At 35.9% G+C, this 22566-nt stretch overlaps 1 protein-coding gene across 2 annotated transcripts in view; it reads right to left on the reverse strand.

The window, feature by feature from the left end:
- Positions 1 to 12746: 12746 nt before the first annotated feature.
- Positions 12747 to 22566, reverse strand: part of LOC306853371 (polycomb group RING finger protein 3) — a 32268-nt gene continuing 22448 nt past the window's right edge. For both annotated transcript variants that reach the window (XM_079390724.1, XM_079390725.1), the window contains exons 7-10: positions 21552 to 21640; positions 16459 to 16596; positions 14130 to 14210; positions 12747 to 13721 (exon numbers count right to left, since the gene is read on the reverse strand). In XM_079390724.1, the coding sequence (XP_079246850.1) occupies positions 13674 to 13721; positions 14130 to 14210; positions 16459 to 16596; positions 21552 to 21640 (356 nt within the window). In that variant the 3' untranslated portion in view covers positions 12747 to 13673. The remainder of the gene's footprint in view (positions 13722 to 14129; positions 14211 to 16458; positions 16597 to 21551; positions 21641 to 22566) is intronic.

Here is a 22566-nt window from a genome sequence, read left to right on the forward strand (position 1 = left end):
TCAAGGCTTCTTTCATAGAGAGGAGAAAGCCCTTATTTTGAATCAGCACTCTATTGACTGCCATTTTGGAGGCATACAGAGGTGAAAAACAACCTGAATGATCTAATCTGCAAAGGCCCTAGATTTAAAGTAAGAAATGAAAGAAATCCCACATCCAGCTGCAAATATATGAATGGATGCATGATGGATAAATGCTGTCAGCACAGGCTGTGTCAGTTTCATCACAAAATCATAATACCAGATTGTGGTGTTGCAGTAAAAATGCTATTTGTCTTTGCTGCCAGCTCTACCCGTGATTTACAACAGAGAAAATAGGTCAGTTGCTTTTTGGAGCAATAATTTGATCCGAATCTTACATACGCCACAGGGTTAAAAAAAAAAGAAAAATCCTAGATACTTTGATGCTGTGGAAAATATTGAAGACACAGGAAAATATCCTAAAGGAAGATCAGATGATCTGAATATATAAATTGCTATATACTTTGCACTATATTCACATTAGTGAAAAATATCTTGATTATTCATATGCATAATCACATATGATTTATATAACAAATTACTTTAAATTACTAAAAAATAAGTTAATCTTCAGGAAATTGTTGTATATTAGTATATTTTTACAACTATTTATGTATAATTTTATTGTTTTGTTTTTTTGTTTTTTTATATCATTAAATCTGTGAAATATGAAACAAATCTACATTTTTACAGGAAAAATACAGAAATCATCATTATGTTGGTCAGTTGTTGCTATAGGATATTCTGGATGGTTGTTTACAGACTCAATTCTAAAGAATTCTGTCTATGTTTTTTTGGTTTTTCACCTGTTTTGCCCTCCACAAAAGTTTCTCTGGGTTCCTGAAATTGACATGACATGAAATAAAGGTTCTGGTTGACAGAAAAATAGCCCGAAAACAGCAGTCTTCATCATCTCCGACAGAATTGAGGAAGGCATTTCAGCACAGGTACCGCCGTGGCAAATTGCTTTAAAACTAAAGACGGGACAACAGATGGGGTCACAAACAAAGAGATCAATAAAGAGTTGTTGAGATTCGAGAAATCAATAGCTGCAAACACAGGAAAAGAGTCTTAGCGCTGATGTCTTCTCTCACCGAGGTCCTTCTTAAAAGACTGGTCTGGAGAAGATTACAAACTTGAAAGTGAATGGATTGGTATACTTTAATATGAAACAGAATGAGTTTTGGGTCCCAAATGGATTGACTCGAAAGAACAAAAGATTCAAGCTACTCTGTCTGAGCTTTTGGTTGATTGAGCAGTCAATGTTCAGTTGAGTCAATGATATAGAGGATGGGGCAGAAATCAATAGAATTGATTCTAAATCATGTCAATAAATGAAAGGGCTCAAACCTAAAGCATAATCAAAGACTTTTAAACTAAACTTCAGGCCCTTTACCTAGGTTTATTTGGCACACATTTTCCAGAAAGTCACCTCAAGGACAAGCATTCCAGGATGACTAATCACAAGCGGCTCTGATGTCCGCTGAGGTGGAGATCGCATCGGCAATCTATCAGCAGTGAGGGACTGTTCAATGCTTGTCCGAGGCAGTCCTGAAAAAGTTTCTGGAGGGGCTTATCTAGCCCATGGCCACATGTGCTACCGCATAAGGAGCTTTATACAGCAAAACAATGACTGTCCACTTTTTCAGCAGCCTATGAAGTATTTTTTCCCTTTTATTGTCTTCTCACACATTCATAAAAAATAAGCACAGTGCAAAAATAAATAAATAAATAATGCATTGTGAATGATTTTGTCAAAAATAGATATGCCGAAAAGCATAAAATACAATAATAAGTCAATTCCAAAATATAAATATAAAAATATTAATATAAAATATATTGTTACATAAAATTACAGTATAAAATAAAGTACTAGCAGTTTGGGAAATGAATGTGTGGAGAATAGAATAGAATAGAATAGAATAGAATAGAATAGAATAGAATTAATATAAGTACAGGTGGCTTAGAAAATGGATAGATGTATAAACTAAACATATGTTATAAACGAAAGAGTTATGGTTATTATAATATAATATGATATTAATATATTATACAATATATATAATTTGCGATTAGCTAATGTCAACACGGCACGGATAATTTAAAGACAAAAAGGAATTAAAAAAAATACTGATATAGGGTTACAGCAATAGGTTATTATATAATTATAATATAATTAATATAATATAATGATAAAAAAGGTTACAGTAATAGGTTGTTTCTGATCCAAATGGAACTATTTTTTAAACCTTTTTTTTTATAATAATAATAATAAACATAATATTAACCTTTCTCATTCTTATTGCATGCCGATGATTGCACCTCCCGTTTGCAATGGTGGCCAATCCAACCCCTGGTCAACAGTGCAATGGTTTATGGGAGTTTGTGGTCAGTGTTCAGTCAAAATTATGTTTAATGCTTAAAATTATGTTTAATGCTTCATAAAGAAAGTGAACGTTATGGTGAAAGTTATATATTATAAAATGTTAAACGACTATTTCTCTAAGATCAGCAGAACTTATGCTGGCCACACATTTCCACCAACATTTGGGACATCTGCTAAAACACATTATGATAAGCTAGCACTAGCAAGTGTTAGCTGACTAGCAAACATAATTTCTGATGACACAGTTGCAATCTTAGGCCTAACGCCCATCAGAATGCATACATTACCAGCAGAGAAGAGAACATCTGACTGAACAAGTTGCTCATGGCAACCAGCAGAAGCCTAAATAAACCAAGTGAAGGGGGGGGGGGGGGCAACACATACTGCGCAAGAGATGCAACAGTCCATTGCTTTTAGTAAACATGTCTCGTTTATGCATAATATGGAGTATATCACACAATTACTCATTCAATCAACTGTTTAGCATCACGACAAGGCTTAAAAGAAATCACTTTAGCATCGCCGAAGGTTTTGTTTGAATTAAACAATAAGGAATGCAAGGTTATCCTATAATAATCAGTGGCTAAAAGGCCTTAAAGGTCATTGTTACCTTTACAAATTACAAATATAGCACAATCTTTAAGTGCTTTTAAGTGCCTTTTTGCTTTTATCAAGTGGTTAGTACATAATAAAAATATACACATTTTCATTAAACATTTAAAATGTGATTAAATATGCAAAATCCTGTCAGAATGTGAGCTTGTGCAATAAAACGCTATATTGACCAATCACAACTACCCATTTCATAATGAGTTTGTCATAGCTAAAATTCCTGTACTTGCACATAATAAAAATGTAAAAGCGACATTTCCCTTCAAGGGACTCAAAACTAGTTTCTCTTAGCTAATATTTGACAATCAAACCCTGAAACAGAATTTAAACAAGGCAATATTTTACCCAAGCATTTTGGTTCACTAATTAGGCTATTTCTCATGCGGCCGATTACCCTTCGGCTTTGTCCATGTTTCTTTTTTAATGCAATCATGAGGAGCTAAAATTCTCCACAAGGGGAACCCGAAATTACTCATGCAGCCTTTAGCCATTTATTGCTTCCACAGCCAAATTTAATTTGTCCTGGTCACAAAATTTCAAGCCAGGAATTTTAAAACTAATTTAGACTCATTCTTATCCTAATTTGTTATTGAATATTCTGTTCAAGAAGTTGAATTACTTCCAATTTCTCTGAACTCCAGCAAACAATGCACAGGCTTCAGCAGACTGAAATTTCATCATGAATACATATATGCATATATATATATATATATATATATATATATATATATATATATATATATATATATATATATATATATATATATATATATACACACACACACACACACACACACACACATATAGTCTACTGATAGAATCCGTATGATGAATACTCTATGTTCAAAGCCAAAGCTATGACAGCTAGTTTCACTCACACGCCTCAACTTGTACTAAAACTTTAGAGACAGAAAGGCTGGAAACATATGGCTCTACAGTGTTATTTTCTTGAGGGTCTCATCTGTGTGAGGAGAAGATGGTATGGATTCTATAGCTGAGCTTATTGTTAGAAATAAAGTGCCTTGCTAAATAGATGTCATGATAAAACTTTAAAATAAGGTTGAATTTGTTCACATTAGTTGATGCATTAAGTATGAACTATAGCATTTATTAAATCTCCTTTATGTTTGCAAGGCACATCAGGGCTTGCATCAGAGTATTTTAGTGATCTCTAGAACATTTAGGTCTTCTGATCAGTTCCTTGCTGTAATTATAAATCTAAAGGTGACCATAGGTCCTAAACTCTGGAATAGTCTCCCGTTCCATAAATGGTCAGCTTCATTGATTGCAAATTTTAAACAGAACTTGAAAACATTTTTATTGAATAGTTTTTTTAGGTGCATCCTGCATATATACTTACAGTATAAATGACTTGATTGATTAATTGATTGATTGTTCTTGGCTAATGTTAATTGTATGGCATAGGAACTGCTTTGTAGTTGTTTGTGAAATTGACTAGCAATTTCATATTGAAAATTGATTTACAGAATCTGCAAGAGATTGTGAAATGTGTTGGCCATGTCAACAATCAGAGCTGGGTAGTGGCTGATTACATGTAATCTGGATTATGTAATCACACTCCAAAAAATTTTAAATACTCGTAATCAGACTGCAGTTACTTTTATATTGATTACATGATCATGCATTATAGCAATAAATTATTCATAATTTATTGATTCTCCTTAATTCCTTTTTCATCTTTTAAATGCTTATTAGCCTATATACAGAAAGTCTTCTCACACAAAGACTTTAAGGTATAAATAAGGTATAAATTGGTAATTACAACATTTGCATGTTCACGGTTCTCTGAAGTCGGTTAATAGTCACATGGCATGCAGGTAAAAAAATATAATTTTTGTAGTGTTTTATTTTGTTTGATGTTATTTTAAATTTCTTAATTTTACATTTGTATGATTTAATTAATTACTAGCTTACTCACAAACTGTAACAACATCTGTACAACAAATAGAATATTTCTTACTCTTTAATAAATGAGTTAAGTCAAAATGTATCTAAAAGTAATCAAATTAGTCTGACTATATTACCTAAAATATATAATATAATGGATTACGTTACTAACTACAATTATTGTCATGTAATTTGAAATCAGTGGCGGACTACAATTTGTAGGCAATCTACCCTGCTCTGTCAACAACACTTTCGACCATTTTTCATGGACTTCCTCTGAAGATAACTGGCTTTGTCTAATTTCTTAAGCTTGCAGCCTCAAAGCAAAAAGCTCAGCTCTGGCACTGTGATGACTGACTGTTTCAAGTAAACTTGACAACCTTCACAACCCATTCTACTTCTGTAACCTGATACATTTCTAAGTGAAAATAAAAGGTTACTGACATCCAAAGAGGTTTATAATGCCTAGAGAAAGCTATAATCTTAATGAAATTTTAGCAATTTATAATACATACACTATCACTCTTTTTTTCATTGGAATAATGTGGACTGACTGACTATAAGACTATCTTACTATGTTGTATTATGTTGTATTTCAAACACTGAAATCTAATGATCTATACAACTGACATTAAATGTTTACATATTAAGAACAGGTGAATGTTCAACGTTGCTGGAAAACTCATTAGATGAAACTGTGGGTCACTTTGTTTTGAATACAAATAAAAAAGGAGAAATGAACAGCACCCTCCATTCCTGATACTTCATTAGACTGCAGTTTTTCAAACGGTCAGAAGTGAAATGAAAAGGAATGAGGATATTACAGGCTCATTACCTCTGTGTTTGAAACTCCACCTTACCAAATCCTTGGTGCTATATTCTGTTCGTGCCGTGCATCTTGAGGCAGTAGGGTCGCCTCGTCACAGTTTCTTTAACATGGTAGAAAGGCCTCATTTCAATGAGTGTTCACTTGGGAATTTACAAACAAAGAGAAAGGCAAAGCCATTATATTTGGTCACACCTCTGGGATTTCTAAACTGGTAGCTATGTTGTTTATATCCTTTGTTACTTTCCTTCATTCATTCAGAACAGCTTTATGGCATAAAATGGCTGAATAGAACTAAAGCCAAACCAAACCCACAGGACGTTGAATTGGAATCTGAACTGTAATGACAGGAATAGAAATTTACTTCATTCGAAATACTTCATCTTTAGTTTTGTGCAAAAACAAATTTACTATATATTTATAAGTGTATTTTACACACACACACACACACATCAGAATTGTTGGTACCCTTGGTAAATATGATCAAAGAAGGCTGTGGAAATAAATCTTCAGTGTTAACCCTTTTGATCTATCATTTTAAAAAAAATTCACAAAAATCTAAGCTTTCATTGGAGAATAAGAATTTAAAATGGATGGGGGGAAATATCATTATGAAATAAATGTTTTTCTCTAATAAACATTGGACATGATTAAGGCCTTTTATTCAATAATTTTTTAAACCTCCATTTGCCAAAATAGTATAGGAGTTTTCTCCTATAATGCCTGATGAGGTTAGAGAAAACCGGACAAAAAAAAAAAAAAAACATTCCTTCATCCAGAATCACTCCAGACCCTTCAGATTCCCAGCTCCATGAAGGTGCTTCTCCTCTTCAGTTCACCTCACTCATTTTCTACAGGGTTCAGGTCAAAGGACTGGAATGGCCATTGCAGGAGCTTGGTTTTGTGCCCAGTGACCCATTTTTGTGTTGTTTTTAAGGTTTGATTTTGGATTATTGTTCGGTTGGAGAAGTGGTTCTCAAACCTGTCCTGGAGTACCCCCAGCCCTGCACATTTTGAATGTCTCCCTCATCCATCACACCTGATTCAACTCATCTGCTCATTAGTAGTGACTGCAAGTCCTGAAGTGGGTGTATCAGATATAGGGAGACATACAGAATGTGCAGTGCTGGGGGTACTTCATGGAGAGGTTTGAAAACCACTGGGTGGGAAGATCCAAACATGGCCCATTATAAGATTTCTAACACAGTGAAACCATGATGACGTGTCTAAACAAGATGTCCAGGACCTCCAGCAGAAATATAGGTCCACAACATAAAAAATACAGCAGTACATTTCATTGTACACATGGGGTACTTTTTATCCCTGTGTTCACCGAACCCGAGTGTTTGCTGCTAAAAAGCTAATTTTTTTTGGTTCATCTGACCATAGAAGCCAGTCCCATTTGAAGTTCCAGTCGTGTCTGAAAACTGAATATGCTGGAGATTGTTTTTTTGGTGAAAGCATGTTCTTTTCTTGATCTTTTTTTTTTTTTACTTTTCTGACCCAAAACTCAACCTTTTTCTGCAGTTCTCCAGCTGTGATCCTTGGACAGTCTTTAGCCACTCAAACTCTCCTTCTCACCGTGCATTTGGACGATATAGACACACGTCCTCTTCCAGGCAGATTCATAACATTTTATTTCATTTATTGGCCTGATGGTGGAAATGGGAATTTTCACTGCTCTAGCTCTTTTCTTAAAGCCACTTCACTAATTTGTGAAGCTCAATTATCTTTTGCTGCACATCAGAAATATATTCTTTGGTTTTTCTCATTGTGATGGATGATTAATTTGGAATTTGGGCTTTGTTTTCCCTCCTATTTATATTTCTGTGAAACAGGAAGCCATGGCTGGATAATTTCATGTTCATAATCACGCTGGTGTACTAAAAATTGTGAATATGAATGGGAACATACTTCAGAGATATTTTACTCATAAGAATTTCTAGGGGAATCAGTAATTGTGTCGAACATATATTTGAGAGAAAACACTTCATAATAATCCCCATTGACAAAATAGTCAAAATATTAATAAAAATTATATCTATATATCTATAATATGTGCACAACCCTGACATTGATAAGCATACAACAGGGACATTATACGACAGTTCACTCGTATACAAATGAATATCAGATCGAGTCACATTCTGTTATTTAAATGTAATATTAACAAAAAGGTTCATAGATGTTGCCATTCATACATAGTACATAGAAAGTATACTTGCCTGGGAAATTTAAACTCCTTAAAAAGGGACTTTATGTGATCAAATTCTAATTTAATGCACTCCAAACTTTTCCTAATGTTGCAAGCAGAAAACAAAAAGGCACTTCTTTTTAAGGCATTTATTCATGAAATACACACTTTCAAAATTTCAACAAAAGCTTCCATAAAATTGTAAGAAACTCCAGCCCAGTTTAAAAAAAACGCCTTTGTGTGACTATGGAAACCATGTGCAATAAATAATCATTATGCCAGAAAACAAAGAGACAAGAACACTATTAAATGTCAATATTTTACCACTAAAAGAAACTTAATAGCTGTTAGGAAAAGAAAAAAAAATGTGAGGAAAACAATGAGCTATGTATGGAACATTAGTGTGAATTGAGCCAAGCAGGCACCCGTAGAATTAGAGGGATGAGAACTGTATGGACTCTATCTGTGACCTGAGCACCTAACGAACAGATATAAATCGAATGAAGCTTCCAGAGCTGAAACCAAGAACCATCTGAGAGACATATATTGCACATTTTTTTTCCTTGGATACATAACGATCGTTCCACACGACCCAATCTGAATGCTTTTTCCCAGTCCCACCACAACCTTAAAATGAATTTACAGCTTCTTTTATACACAAAGCGCATACATGGATAAGACTATATGCTGAATGACAGAGAAGGAAAAGGGATATAATGCTTCATTGACACTATTTCATAATGTTCAAATCCTGTATATAATCAAAGCATGTACAGATAAAGATATCGATGAGAGGCGGAAAATCTCGACACGCTTTATATTTCAGATCACTTCAGTCTTTACAGTATAAATAAATAACATTTAATGGGGGGGAAATGTGAGAAGTGTGATAAATATATATGGCTCATTTGGAGGTGCCACCTTGAAGATTGGTTTCTTCAAATCAACAACAATCCAAATACAATACACAGACTGTGAATAATTGCGAAAACCGGTTGCCAAAACAAGGTCCTGCTACCAATTAAGACAGATTTCTTACAGAGCTGTTGCAATGCTTTTTACTCACAGCAAACAATAGCCATAGTGACATACCTGGCAACCACTGACCAATCAGGCTCATAATCAATGGAACCCAAAAAGTCACCCGCTGAAACCCTATTAGGTGGGATTGCGGTTTCTGTGTGTCGGCCTCACAGTCTGATTTTACAGACTCTCAGGCCTTAGCACAGAGTGCTCTTTAAACACACTGCTCTAGTGAGAATACAATCACGGCAGATGACTCAGAGGACAGACAATCCTGACTCGAGAGAGTGACTGGAGAGAGATGATATACAGAATGAGAAATAAACCGAAATGGTGCCCTTTTAGGGCCGCTGTAAGCTTTTAAAAAGACATTAAATAAGAAGTGCTTTCCAGCGCAGCTGAAATCTTGCACGATGGAGAAAAGGGTAGTTTTTTTGTTTTTTTTACTGAAATGTTTTCTGTTGTCATAAAGAGGTGAATCGTGAAAACATGTCTAGGTCAAATTTCACTCTGAAAAAAAAAAATATTTTACATATAGAAAATTAACCCTATTCTTAGACGTTAAAGGCATAGTTCACCCAAAATTGAAAATTATACCATAATATACTCACCTTTTAGTTCCTCCAAACCTGTATGAGTTTCTTTCCTCTGTTGAACATAACAGAAGATATTTTGAAGAATGTTGGTAATCAAACAGTTTCTGGTAGCCATTGAATTACACTATATGGAGAAAAAAAATACTTTGGAAGTCAATCAGCAACTGAAAAAGAAATGCATACAAGTTCAGAAAAACATGACAGAGTAAATTACCAATTTGTTTTACATAATTAAGCCAAACTTGCCCCCAAATTATCATTAACATAACACATCTGGTCATTCTCAGTTTTTCCCCCCATGATTTCCATGTATAAATAATCAAATATAAATATTTTTACATTGCAGTAATGATATATTTTTTGCATTACATTAATGACAATTGGAGGAAAACGCATTTAAAAACATCACACTGGTCATTACACAATAGCAAAATAACTTTTTTTGGGGGGGGGGGGGGGGGGGGGGTGAAATACGACGCAGATATGTTACAGATAATTTCCTGAGATTCACCTAAGGATCATCCTCTGATATCATCTCTACATCTCCAGATTTGTAGCTCAGTTTCGAATTTCAAAGTCAGTCACGGAGCACCATTGTCGCAGGGCCACACGCTGCCAAAAAGAAAAACTAGCAAACGGAAATGATAAGAAGACCAGCCTCCAGTCTTGGCAACTTCAGTCTGGACACAGTCCACAGCTCCTAAAGCAGTAAAGCAGGTCTCTAGTAAGCTTCTTACAGCCTGCCTGTCAAGTGAAGTAGCGCTGATGTCTCAATGCAAGCCTGATAACATGGCCCAAGCATCGATCCATCCTATTACTGCGCAGCATAGTGAATCTACCTCATAGCGCTAACACACCTCTCATGCACAATGAGGCCCTAGGAGAGTGGAACTGTGTGGTGATTTAAACAATACTAAAGCAAAAAACCCTGTCTTCCGACTTGCCTTCAGCGCCAAAAACTGGAACAACCGCATAGAGATTTGTGATAGAGGTTTAACAATATAGACCAGCGCCAGAACAAGTTCAAATACTGGGATGATCGAGCAAAGCTGTGGAAATGATGTACGACAGGTCTTTACTCTGAATGCCAGTGTTCTTTATGACAACGATGGTGTTATTTTGCCATTTGAGACTTATTCAGAGTGTCCTAGGACAGCAGTAAAAGAAAATCCAGGAATCCATAACAACTTTCCTCAAAAACAGGCTGTAAAAACAAGTTTCACAAGACCTGAGAGCACCAAGCATTTCAAAAAGCTATACAGGTATTTTAAGACTCGGCCCTGGTCTGCACCATGTTTAGTTCGGTTTATTTTTAAAAGGTACAAAGCATTAGCACCAGTTATTGGCTCAAATGGGAGAAACACCAGCAAACACCAGCCTTCACCATGGCAATGACCCCCAAAAAAAGGCGAGTTTCAGAAACGCATTAAATAAAAACAGTAAAATCATGCATCTGTTGCATTTTCATCACCAGGAATAAACCTGCAGCCTGTGTTTGGAACACTAGCCATTTAAATGTTTGCGTGAAATGGCTGATACATACAAGAACGCAATATTTAAACCATCATGACATCATCCTCTTTACAAGAGCGTATTGGTGATGCAATAAAGCCAAACAATATGCAGTGAAGCCAAAAACAGAACGCATACTGAGATAATTCACATTATAAGACAGCGAAAAAAGACTCATGGGCAAGACTCTAGTATTGGATATACAAAAAAAATTATCTGTATTTGTGGAATAACTTGATGAGATCCAGAGATTTGGTCAAGCTGGTTTGGCATTTACCCGTGTAAAAAAGTTCACTGCTATAGTGGATTGTTTTAAAGTAAAAACAGATTTTTTTTAAGTAAGTGTTTGGATATAAAAAGTCAATTAGCTCTTTAAGAAAGATTTCAAATACATTTATGTTAGAAATCTGATAAGAGCCCTTTAATGTTCGATCAACTAGAAGCAGTTTGTCTGCCACAATGGAAATAAAAACGACTTTAATTCATTAGGGCTCACAAAACAAAAATAAATAATTTTCACTAACCTAACCCGAAAAATCATACTCTGATCTCAATTTGCCATATTCCTCAATACTAAATCAGTTAAGGTCAAACGCTTTTCGCATTCTGCCATTCATGCAGCTTGCCATCCGGAATAGAGTGAAGTCAGGAGGAAGTATGAAGCCTTTGGCACTAAAGACAGTGATAAAACAAATAACTGTACAATACATATGGACGGTTACTTGTGGGTTACATTCGTACTGCGGAGGAGCAGAAAACTGACATCATGTCATTGTAAGGAATGAATGTTCTTCAATTAAATGATAATGCATTGCATATATGACATTGAGGCTGTGGGATTATATGACGGGTCGTTCGTGGATATGAGGGGTTGGCTGTTTATGAAAGTAGGTTAAAGATATTAACATACTAAGGATTGATCCTCACACATCCTTAATGATTCTAGAGCTGCAAATTAAAATATGGGAGGATCAAATGATTAAAAGCACCTTTCCTGTTCAAAAATCGATTTTAATCACTGATGCGTTTATTTAGACACTTAAAATCATCCTTAATTAAAGAAATCCAAAATAGCTTTTTGCATCATAAAAATCTGCACCACTAAAAAGAGATGTACTGATCGAGATAATTCCATAGCTCGTCAAATTGCTTGGGTCATATTTTACCCCAAAATCGAATGAAAAATAAAGAAGAGGAAAAACACTAAATCATATATATAATTTATTATTATTATTGATTTATTAAATTATATTTAAGAAAATGTAGATTGTTTTTATGACCATTAAGACTTTTTTGCATTGTGACATTATCTTCTTAATAAATAACATTCTACAAAACTGATCATTAGCGCAATGCAAATACAAAAAAAAAAGTGATTTTAAAATTGTATTTATAATCACAGATGTATACACTGTACTGACTTTAACGTGTGCTGTAAATAAAGATAAAAATTGGATTTTTGTTACTGTAATACACTGTTACTGTATTACACTTTTTACTGTATTACAGTAATGCAAATCTGTATTGATACAAATGAAAATCACAAAAACAAAACATATACAGATGCATTATGATAATATCTGAATTCGGGCAGGGGATTTGAGTAACTGTACTAAAAATAAATGGCAAAAACAAATCTTAATGGTCCCAAAACCAAGCTTAATTTCCTTTAGGCAAAATACAATTTCTTTTTTTTCTCTTTTGATTTTGGGGTGAAAATATTTAGTGAGATTCACCCAATTTGGAATCTGCCATGAATTTAGCTAAATACTTATGTCTTTTTCCATGTAGCCACATAAACACTGGGCCAAAATATAGCACTTTTGGAAAACCACTCTAAACCACTCTATTTTTCTAGCCTTTTAGTCTTTCACACACACTTTCATTACATCTTTCATCCCTTCTCTCCACCAACAACTTTTATATACAATATTGGTAAATAGAACATAAATACTACACATAAATTTGCCTATTCACAATTTCACTCATAGCGACGTCGAAAAGTAAAGAAACAAACCGCTCTGAAATAATACACTCATATAAACTGCTTTATATAAGCTTTGAAAAGCTCTGCGCTCCCGAGAAGTGTTGGGTAAGACCTGAGAGAGAGCAGTCAGTTTGAAACGCCTCCTCTCTTCTGGTTAGCAGTGTAAAATTGGACACTTCCACAGAAGACGGCAGACACCGAGCACCATCTTTTTGCCCATAATTGAAGTGGGAACAAAGTCCAATGGTACAAAAAAAAGTTAAACCTTTTCTCATGACCTTTTTTTTTTTTTTGTCTTTTTTTGTTTTAATAGTGTAAACAGCGCACCAATAGGGTGTTGGTTCCACTTCTCTCATCTATACAAAAGTATAAATATATGTTTTATCTCAATTTTTCACATATGTAGGACATATAACGGACGAACAAACAGAGAAAAGCGGTTGTTCCCAAAAGTCGCCAGTGTCGCAGTGGCTGTGCTGGTTTTGTTGTTTGCTGGCTTGTATCGGTGTTGACGGGTGTTTGTTTGGTGTGGGCGTTGATGGTCTCTGCATATATAGCATGTAGCACAGTCCTCAGCCACTGGGCCAAAACAACCAAGCGTTTTTGTCCAACTACAGCAGATCCATTTTGGGTCTGTAATGAAGGAGGAGGGGGGATTTCTGTAACGCACACAAAACACACAAGCATTCGTGTGACAAAGTCATAGAGCCACTAGACTGGAAACAAAGGCACAGAAAGTCAAGTGCATCTATTGTTTTTGCAATGGCATTTCAGGGAAGCAGAATTAGATATGCAACCTTAAAAAAAAAAAAAAAGCATCTCTGCATCAAAATGTCAATTTCAAAATGACTGAACATAACTTATGAAGGAAGAGATGAATATATAATACTGGTGAAGACAACACAAGGACAATTTCATATCTTCACATACTGTGTTTAATTATGCATGCATGCAAATTATCCATGAATGCATAGAAATTGACATGTACATCAGGATGGCAAACGGGAATAATAAACCCAAGCTAATCTATGACAAACATACACTCGCACAAATTTATCTTTAATTACCTTAAATCTCCATCTTGTTACCACAACAAATTTCAAAGTATGGTCCTTGCCCAAGATTTCTTCATTGCATAAGATGTCCAGCTGAAAATAAGCACACAAATATAGCAAAAAAGCCCCAAAAACACGGTATACGAGAAAAGACCACACAAAACTATTCTTTCCGTAATCATGCCATACCATTAAAGGTGCAGTATGTAATAATGACAGCTAGCAGTTGAAATGGGTACTGCAGTCCAAATTCAAAATACTGGAGTGTTGTTTCTACCGCACCCTCTTCTTTAGACTCGAAGCTCACACGGGTTGCAAGATGCAACAAGAAACAAGTCAACGTTAACCAATGAGCCTTACAGTATAAGGTGATGAGTTGTTTTATCAATGTTTTATATTCCTCTTTTTCGATAGATGCTGAGGTTTTTCAGTTCGGGTACAATCTGCGATCTTTGACCCAGTTCGTTTGCTGGCTTTAATGGCTACGATACACTGCATTTTCCACAAACTGGCAACACTGTCGCAATATTATAGTCACACAGACCAAAACAAAACATTCCGACAAGGAGCACACATTTCAAAGCAGAATAACTGGCTCTAATGTTGTTTTACGGAGAAACAAATATGTGAACTTAGCATGTTTATTAAATATCTGCAAACACATTATGGTAGTTTTATGCTTTAATGCAGTCAAAAAATTACATACAGCACCTTTAAATCAGTCAAGCTGCTCATTATTGCACAATAAACTGAATGGGACCCTTTTTAGGGATGGGTCAGGATGGTCAAATAGTCTGCTGCTCGATGACCAGTTAGCCATCTTGAATGATTCCTAATGAGTTTTTCTTGGTTATTTTTAAGTTTTAACATTTTTAGCAACCTCAGACTTCATGGAAAAGGTTTCAGCATGCTTACAACTTTAGCACAACATCACAGCAATCAAATTGAATTCACTGCCTCAAGTTAACACTTAGGCAAATACTGTCGGACTCAAGTTAACATTTTCATGAAGTTTTTCAGATGATGCGTCAAGTTAAAAACATAAAAAATGCATCTCGAGATCTTACACCCCACAGTCTAGCTGAGTTTTGCACAGATATTCTAACATATTACATGGCCAGTCACCAAACAAACAAATAATCGCTTTCTCTCTCTATACGCATTATTTATTACTCATATGAGTGATTTTTTAATTAAAAAATTACAACAAAAAAATTTTATTAACATTGCTCAAATGTACAGTTTATTAGCCATTATACAAAAATATGTCCAGAGAACGCTGCAACTGACCAATCAGAATATAGTTTTCCAGAGGACCGCATAATCAATAGTGTACGAATGTCTCTGAGGACAGGTGGGATTTTATGGTGCTTTACAGAAAAGTGGCAGTCCTTGTACACTCACAACATTCAGTTCCACCTATTATTCAAGCCAAAACAAAAGACACAAAACCTTTAATGCACAAGAGCAGCCATAACCGCCCAAAGGATTATGTGCATCACAGTATAAGGAATGCCGCTCTCTCTGGAATAGCGCGCAGTGAAACACCAGTGCCGGTGTCTGTGTGTTTTGGCTCGCTGTGAGTCGAACTAGAGCAGCACGACCACAGCAACACCTGCTGGAGGCCATGAGCTCTCGGCACTATTCAGCATTTAAAGTCATCTAGGATGCAAGCCAGGGATGTTCAGAGACAGACACATCTGACAGTGAATCAATTAAACTTTTGATGCTTATTAGGATTTAGTTCTTCAAAGATTTTGCTTTTCTCCTACACTTCAAAGCAGAGCCGCTACACAAACCGCTGCCATTTCGGAGTCGTATTAGTTTTTTTTTTCTGGCTCGAAGTGGTATTGTGCTGCTGGCAGCTATAACTCTCGATACTGGCCGAGAACAACAGGCATCTGACAGTATTATTGCGGGGGGAAAGTTTTTGACGGATGTGTGCGGTGGAATAGCCCACGCATTTCTAACACAAAGGAGGGAAAAAAGGGTGATGGAGCAGCAATAATTAGTCAGGTTTTGTGTTAAATTGTACTATGAGATGTTGGCAGGCTGTGAGATACATGACAGAGAGCAAATGATATTACAGGCTATTATTTGTCTCTGAAAATATGAGGCACGCTGAAAGCTTTATGGGAATCGTGACAGCACGGAGGAGCTTTGAAATGCGCGTGGTGACTCACGCAAGAGTCATTGTCATGAAGGGAACGCCGATGCCGGCCAGCATGGTGGCAAAGGTCTCTAACGAGTTAACTTCAACCGAGGGAAAAGGAAGATAATGGGTTTGGTTCTGAACTTCGCTCCTAGCATGAGGGAGCTTCAGGTCTTGCGGATCACATACCTCATTGAAAGATGTCAGGTTTAGCTTCTTCGCGATGAACTTCTTGAGGTGGAGAACGGTCGCCTGAGCCGAACAACGAATCCACTTCCGCTTAAGTCCTCTGAGCTTACTGCTGTTACACTCCAGACAGATACTCACCTGAACAGACAAAAGCAAGAGAGACTGTGACTTGCATAACTACATTGTGTGAACAAGAAAATTCAACAATTAGCTTTTAGGCGCAGACTAAACATCAGATACCATGTAGAGCCTCACAAAATATTTACACATGTAAAAACATGATATTTCAGGTTCTACACCCTGGTAGAAGGATCTTTCAATCTCTATTCAAGGCTCTCACAATCTTCTTGTTGCTTTGTTAGACTTGAAACTTCGCATCACCAATGATCGCTGTCACTCACATCGCCTAGAAACTCTTACTGAGGCAATTCATTTTCAATACAAATGAAAAGATTGGCATTTAAATTTTTACTATATTTATTTATGTACACAAATATGTGTTGTCATCATATACAAGTGTTTGATGACATGGCAGGGTATTCCAAATGAGCTAATCTTGTAAAATTAACTGAATCGCTCGAACCTCATAGGAACCCTGTAAATTTGAACAGTTTAAATTTTGCTTTATTCAAAAATAGATGTTTTATCCCTATCACTTTCCTAGCATATTTGTGAGAACAGCGCAGGTCATTGCATTAGTCACAACATCATATGCAAGATGAGTCATTCTCAGTCTCTGACGGCGCCTGTCGCAACAACGTGAAGACAATGTTTTAGTTTGGTGGGTTATTGTGAGGAATATTCTATACATGGAATTCAACAGAGAGCAAACTAAGCATTCTTGAAGAATGCGGCATCCCAGATAAATGATGCTGAGAGAAAATGTGAGCAACAACAGATTTTAGCAGCAGACATTTTGTACATATTTAATTTGAATCACTTAACAGACCATTCAAAAGTTTGGGGTTAGAATGAGATGTGGATACTTTTATTCGGCAAGGAAACTGAACAAAATTGTTAGTAAAGACATTTTTAAGATGACAAAAAAAAAAAATCAACTTTAAATAAATGCTGTTCTTTTGAGCTTTATATTCAAAGATTCTTGGGGGGGTTAAAAAAAAAAGTATAACTTTTTTTGTTACAAAATATTAAGCAGCACAACAGTTTTTAACATTGATAACATTAAGAAATATTTCTTAATCAGCAAATCAGTATATTAGAATGATTCTGAAGGATTATGTGACCCTGAAAACTAGAGTAATCATGCTGAAAATTCAGCTTTGCCACCATAAATAGAAAACCATTACTGTACATTCTAATAGTATTTCACAGTATTACTGTATTTTTGATCAAATAAATGGAGCCTTGTTGAGCTTAAGAAATGTCTTTCAAAAACTAACATACTGCTGTATATCATTACTATAATTTGATTTAAACTGTTAATTATGTTTGCAATAGAGTTTCTAAAAAAAGTAAAAAAAAAAAAAATATGAGTTTTGTGATTTACAAGTGTTAAATTTAGGTCCTGGCTGTCAAGGAAGCACATTATACTTTTTCCTTAAGATGTATTGCTCATGTTAAAATCATTTGCTAAATGAATGTCATCACAAACCTAGGCATAAACACAGGCAGGTCATCAAGCCAATAATCAAAGTTAAGCAACATAATTCTAATAAAAAAAAATGCATGGCCACACACACAAATACCGACGCCACAAACACAATTTCCACAACAAAGCAGCAGATGCCAGCGAGAGCTACGCCATCTTTCAAAACTGAGCTGAGGGTTGAGTTGCCAGTCGACTGCGGTCGCCTTGGGCTGCCCGGCAGGTGCAGTGGCAGAGTGAGGGCTTCAGAGAGTCAAGACGCATTAACGATTTCATACCTCTCTCTCTCCCAGTCCCTCTGTCCTTCTGCCGATAAGTGACTGAGCGGTGTAGAGTGGCACAGCGACCCATTTGGACCAGGCCTCACCAAGAACAGACAGTAATGGAGAAGGATGAGGAGGGGCAGCTGTACCTGGAGGCTAAATGCTAAAAACGGTGCTGGGAGAAAACTGAGGGTTTCTGAGGGCCACGTACAACCACATTCTTTACAGGAACAGTGTGCTGTAAATCGGAGATTTGCTTGGTTATAGGCAGGTGGTGGTGAGATGTAATACAAACATGGGCGTACTATTAAACACAAGGAAAGAACTTCGCCATTAGCTGCGGGCGTGTGTATGTGTGGGGGTGATTACTGGGTCATTACTGCACTGCCGGGGCTTCTATGCTCACCGCAAACACACAGATGACTAATGGTGAACTCACTCAACCAATTAAACCTCCAGACCCCAGAACAACCACATAAGAGGCCTTTTATTTGCCACAGCCACCACCGAATATCCTTCCTTCCTCATGAGCTGTTGATTATTGTGATTTAAAATCTAATTCTTCAAGGGTAGATATTCTGGTTTGTGTAGGGAATCGCCACAGGTTGATATCTATCATGCACTCGCCATGCTATTATAAGCACATTTTAAGAAGTAATTTTAAAAGGGCTGTATTCTACACTCGCAGTATTTTATTTTTCCCTCAGAACTAATCAAGGTTTCTTGCACCAAAATCAGTCCATTTCATTTTCAAATGTCCATTCTCTACACTCTCTCTAACTTAGAATTAAATTGGCTCTTTATAATCTATTTTACAGGCAACTGGTGATCTTCAATGAACGAATCCTTCTTATGAGTCATATCTTTTCAGTGATTCCTGTGGTCTGAATTACACAAACTGGACTGATTTCTTCCTAGTGGTCCTTCAGAGACTCACAGAACTCTTTCAGATACGTCAGACTTGCAGCGATTTTGATTAACAACATGCAACATGTGGTGACGATTATGTGAGGACCAAAAGTAATCCCATTTTTGATTTTGATTTTCTTTAAAACAAACTGCTTGACCCAGTTTAGACCCAGTTTTTATAAACAAATTGATTTCTGATAAATGTAATGCATTGTAAAAAAATTAACAATTTTTAAATAAATCTTTACTGTGAATCGTTTGGTCTGAATGATTCTTTCACAGATTGGACTGAATCGGTCCCAGTGCTTCTGAAGTAAACTTAGAGACTCACTAAACTGACTCTTTTGGACAAGTCAGAATTAACAACATCCATCGTGTGAAGATGACCAAAATAAGCACTGTTATTGTTAAAAATATACTGCTCAAAAGATTCAGTTTGAAGAATTCCCAATATTAAAGGCAATCCTATAATGTACTTCAATTCAAAGCGGTGGATGAAGCAAGATAAATTAATATGCTTATAATTAATTAAATGGAGGGAAAAAAACAATTAAAAATTTAATGGACAATTTTACTCTTTCATTTAAACCAGATGCAGAGTAAAATTTACCCAGCAAGTTGGTTTATTAGCAGTGCAGTTACATTTTCTGCACAAATGGTAGTAAATTAATATCAGTAAATCCCACAGGTAATAAATCCATTTAATTCATTTGCATTTCCCACTTTTGGCACAGCCTGGTTCTTTTTGGCCCCATTTCTCCTCACAAGATCACGCCGAACGGGTCTGACCAACAGACACAGAAGTGTTCCACAGCCATCCGAGTGTAGCTAAACGAGCATTGCTGAAATTTTCATTGACTTTTTACATTATATATAAGGCCAAAGTGCCTGTCTCAGCTTTACTACAGCAGGCCGTATGAACAGACAATCGGTCCTCGCTCTTTTGCAAGAAAACTCATGACCACAGGGCATCAGTATCTCTGAAATCTTCATCGATCTCTTCCTCCAACAAACAAGAACACACACCCATACTTAAGCCATTTACACCACACCATCTCCATGCCTTGTTCTTCTTTGTGTTTTCTGCTCTATAAATCTCGCTCACACATGCACACACACTCCACTAGGAAATCTTATATCACAGCAGGAGTTATTTTATGAGTTGCTTTTGCTGGAAATGCAATCAAAAAAAAAATTATATATTTTAATATTGCCAACCACGCAAATGTATCCAAGATGGTATATGCAGCATAACAGACCCTACACTCCACTTGGCATCAGAATCTATATAAGGAAGATAATCTGTATTCCTAATTCAGAAGCAGTGAGTAGACAGCAGCCGCACAACCTTCTGTTATTACTTTATTAAGAAGCTCAGAGGAGAGCAGGAATACAAACTCTACTAAATATAAGAGACTTTAATGAAACTACCAACCCTCTAAAACACTGAAATGGCAGACTGGATATTACAGACAGGAAGGGGGCAGAGCATTTGACATATTGACATTTTTAAATGGAATACTATTGGGTGGTGGTGATGGCGCAGTGGATAAGACACATGCCTTTGGTGTGAGAGACCCGGGTTCGAATCCACTGTGAGACACCAATGTGTCCCTGAGCAAGACACTTAACCCCTAGTTGCTCCAGAGGCGTGCGACCTCTGACATATATAGCAATTGTAAGTCGCTTTGGATAAAAGCGTCAGCTAAATGAATAAATGCAAATGTAAATGTAAAAAATACTAGAATACTGCACCGACTACTGCAGTTTAATAGTAAACGGTATTATGCTACACTTGACCTCATTATGTGCATGTTTAATTTAATAATTCAAAATGTACATCAAAAATATAAATATTAAATATTAAAAATATATTATATTAATTAATCTATTAATACATCTATAGCTTGTAAAACATATTTCACAATATTACTGCTTTTTTTCAGCCTTGGTGAACATAAGCGACTTTTCAAAAAAACATTTTTGTAATAATTTTGTGCAAAAAATTACTTAAATGAAAAAAGTTCAAAGTTGATATAATTGGTTCATTCATCACTCTAAAAAATGGAAACTGGTCATGTTGAGCACACTGCATTATGGGATTTGCTATTCTATGCTGGGTCTGCTCTTGTAGACTGGGAAATGTGTGTCGCCTGTGCATTCCAAAGTACTGTACACTGCAGAAATAGACTAGTACAGTAGTATGATATTCCAAACATAGTCCTTATGCATTCTTACAAACTACGACATGCTAACAGAATGTGAGGCTCCCTTGTGGGACATTAGTGAGGTCAGATGGGTATGGGGAAACCTACCTGCTCGTCACTGCGATGGTAGTCATTGTCCTCCTCTGCTTTCTCGTCTCCTGCTTCCTTATTAGCTGCATCTTCTGATTTCAGATCACCTGGTGAGGTAAATTGTAAAAAGAAAAAAAAAAATTTGCAAGGCAGTCCCTAGACAACCATAAGAACCCCCTTTTTGTGCACATCCATCTGTCCACAATTCTGCTTTTAAAATACTATAGCACATGCATTTATCTTTCCAAACATCATCTTCGCATTATAAAACAATCAATGTTTAATCATAATTCGTATTAAGATTCCAAGAACTCTTAATTCGTTGCTTCTCAGAGCTGAAATTATATGGAGTACAAGTTTGTGACTCTGGGAAGAGTTTCTTCATTGCACAGTGAAGAAACATTAATCAAACACACAAAAAAAGCAATTATCTCAACCTGCTCCCCCACGCATTTGCCAGTCTCCAAAACAAGTCTACACTTCATCAATGGAAACAGATTAATTTGTGATTCAACCTTCCAAAAGAATGCTTCACACCTCAGACAGGCAGACAGCTACCCACTGATCAGGTCAGAAACTAGGGCTGCATCTCATTACAGTTTTATGGAAGCCTAAAAATACTCTCCTTTATTAATATTGATGAGAGGGATCCAATGTAACCTAATCTACCATTCAAAAGTTTGGGGTCAATAAGATTTCTTTAACATTTCTAAAATAAAATCAATACTTTTATTCAGCAAAATGCATTAATTAAAAGTGACAGTAAAGAATTTTATGATGTTACAAACGATTTATATTTCAAGCAAATACTGTTCTTTTGAACTTTCCACTCAAAGAATCCTGAAATTTTTTTATTAAGGTTTCCACAAATGTATTAAGCAGCACAACTGCTTCAACATCGATTATAATAAAAATGTTTCTTGAGCACCAAATCAGCATATTAGAATGATTTCTGAAGGATCATGTGACAAAGACTATTAATCATGCAGAAAATTCAGTTTTGCATCACAGGAATAAATTACATTTTAAAATG

The sequence above is a fragment of the Barbus barbus genome (assembly GCF_936440315.1).
Source record: "Barbus barbus genome assembly, chromosome: 33".
NCBI lineage: Eukaryota > Metazoa > Chordata > Actinopteri > Cypriniformes > Cyprinidae > Barbus > Barbus barbus.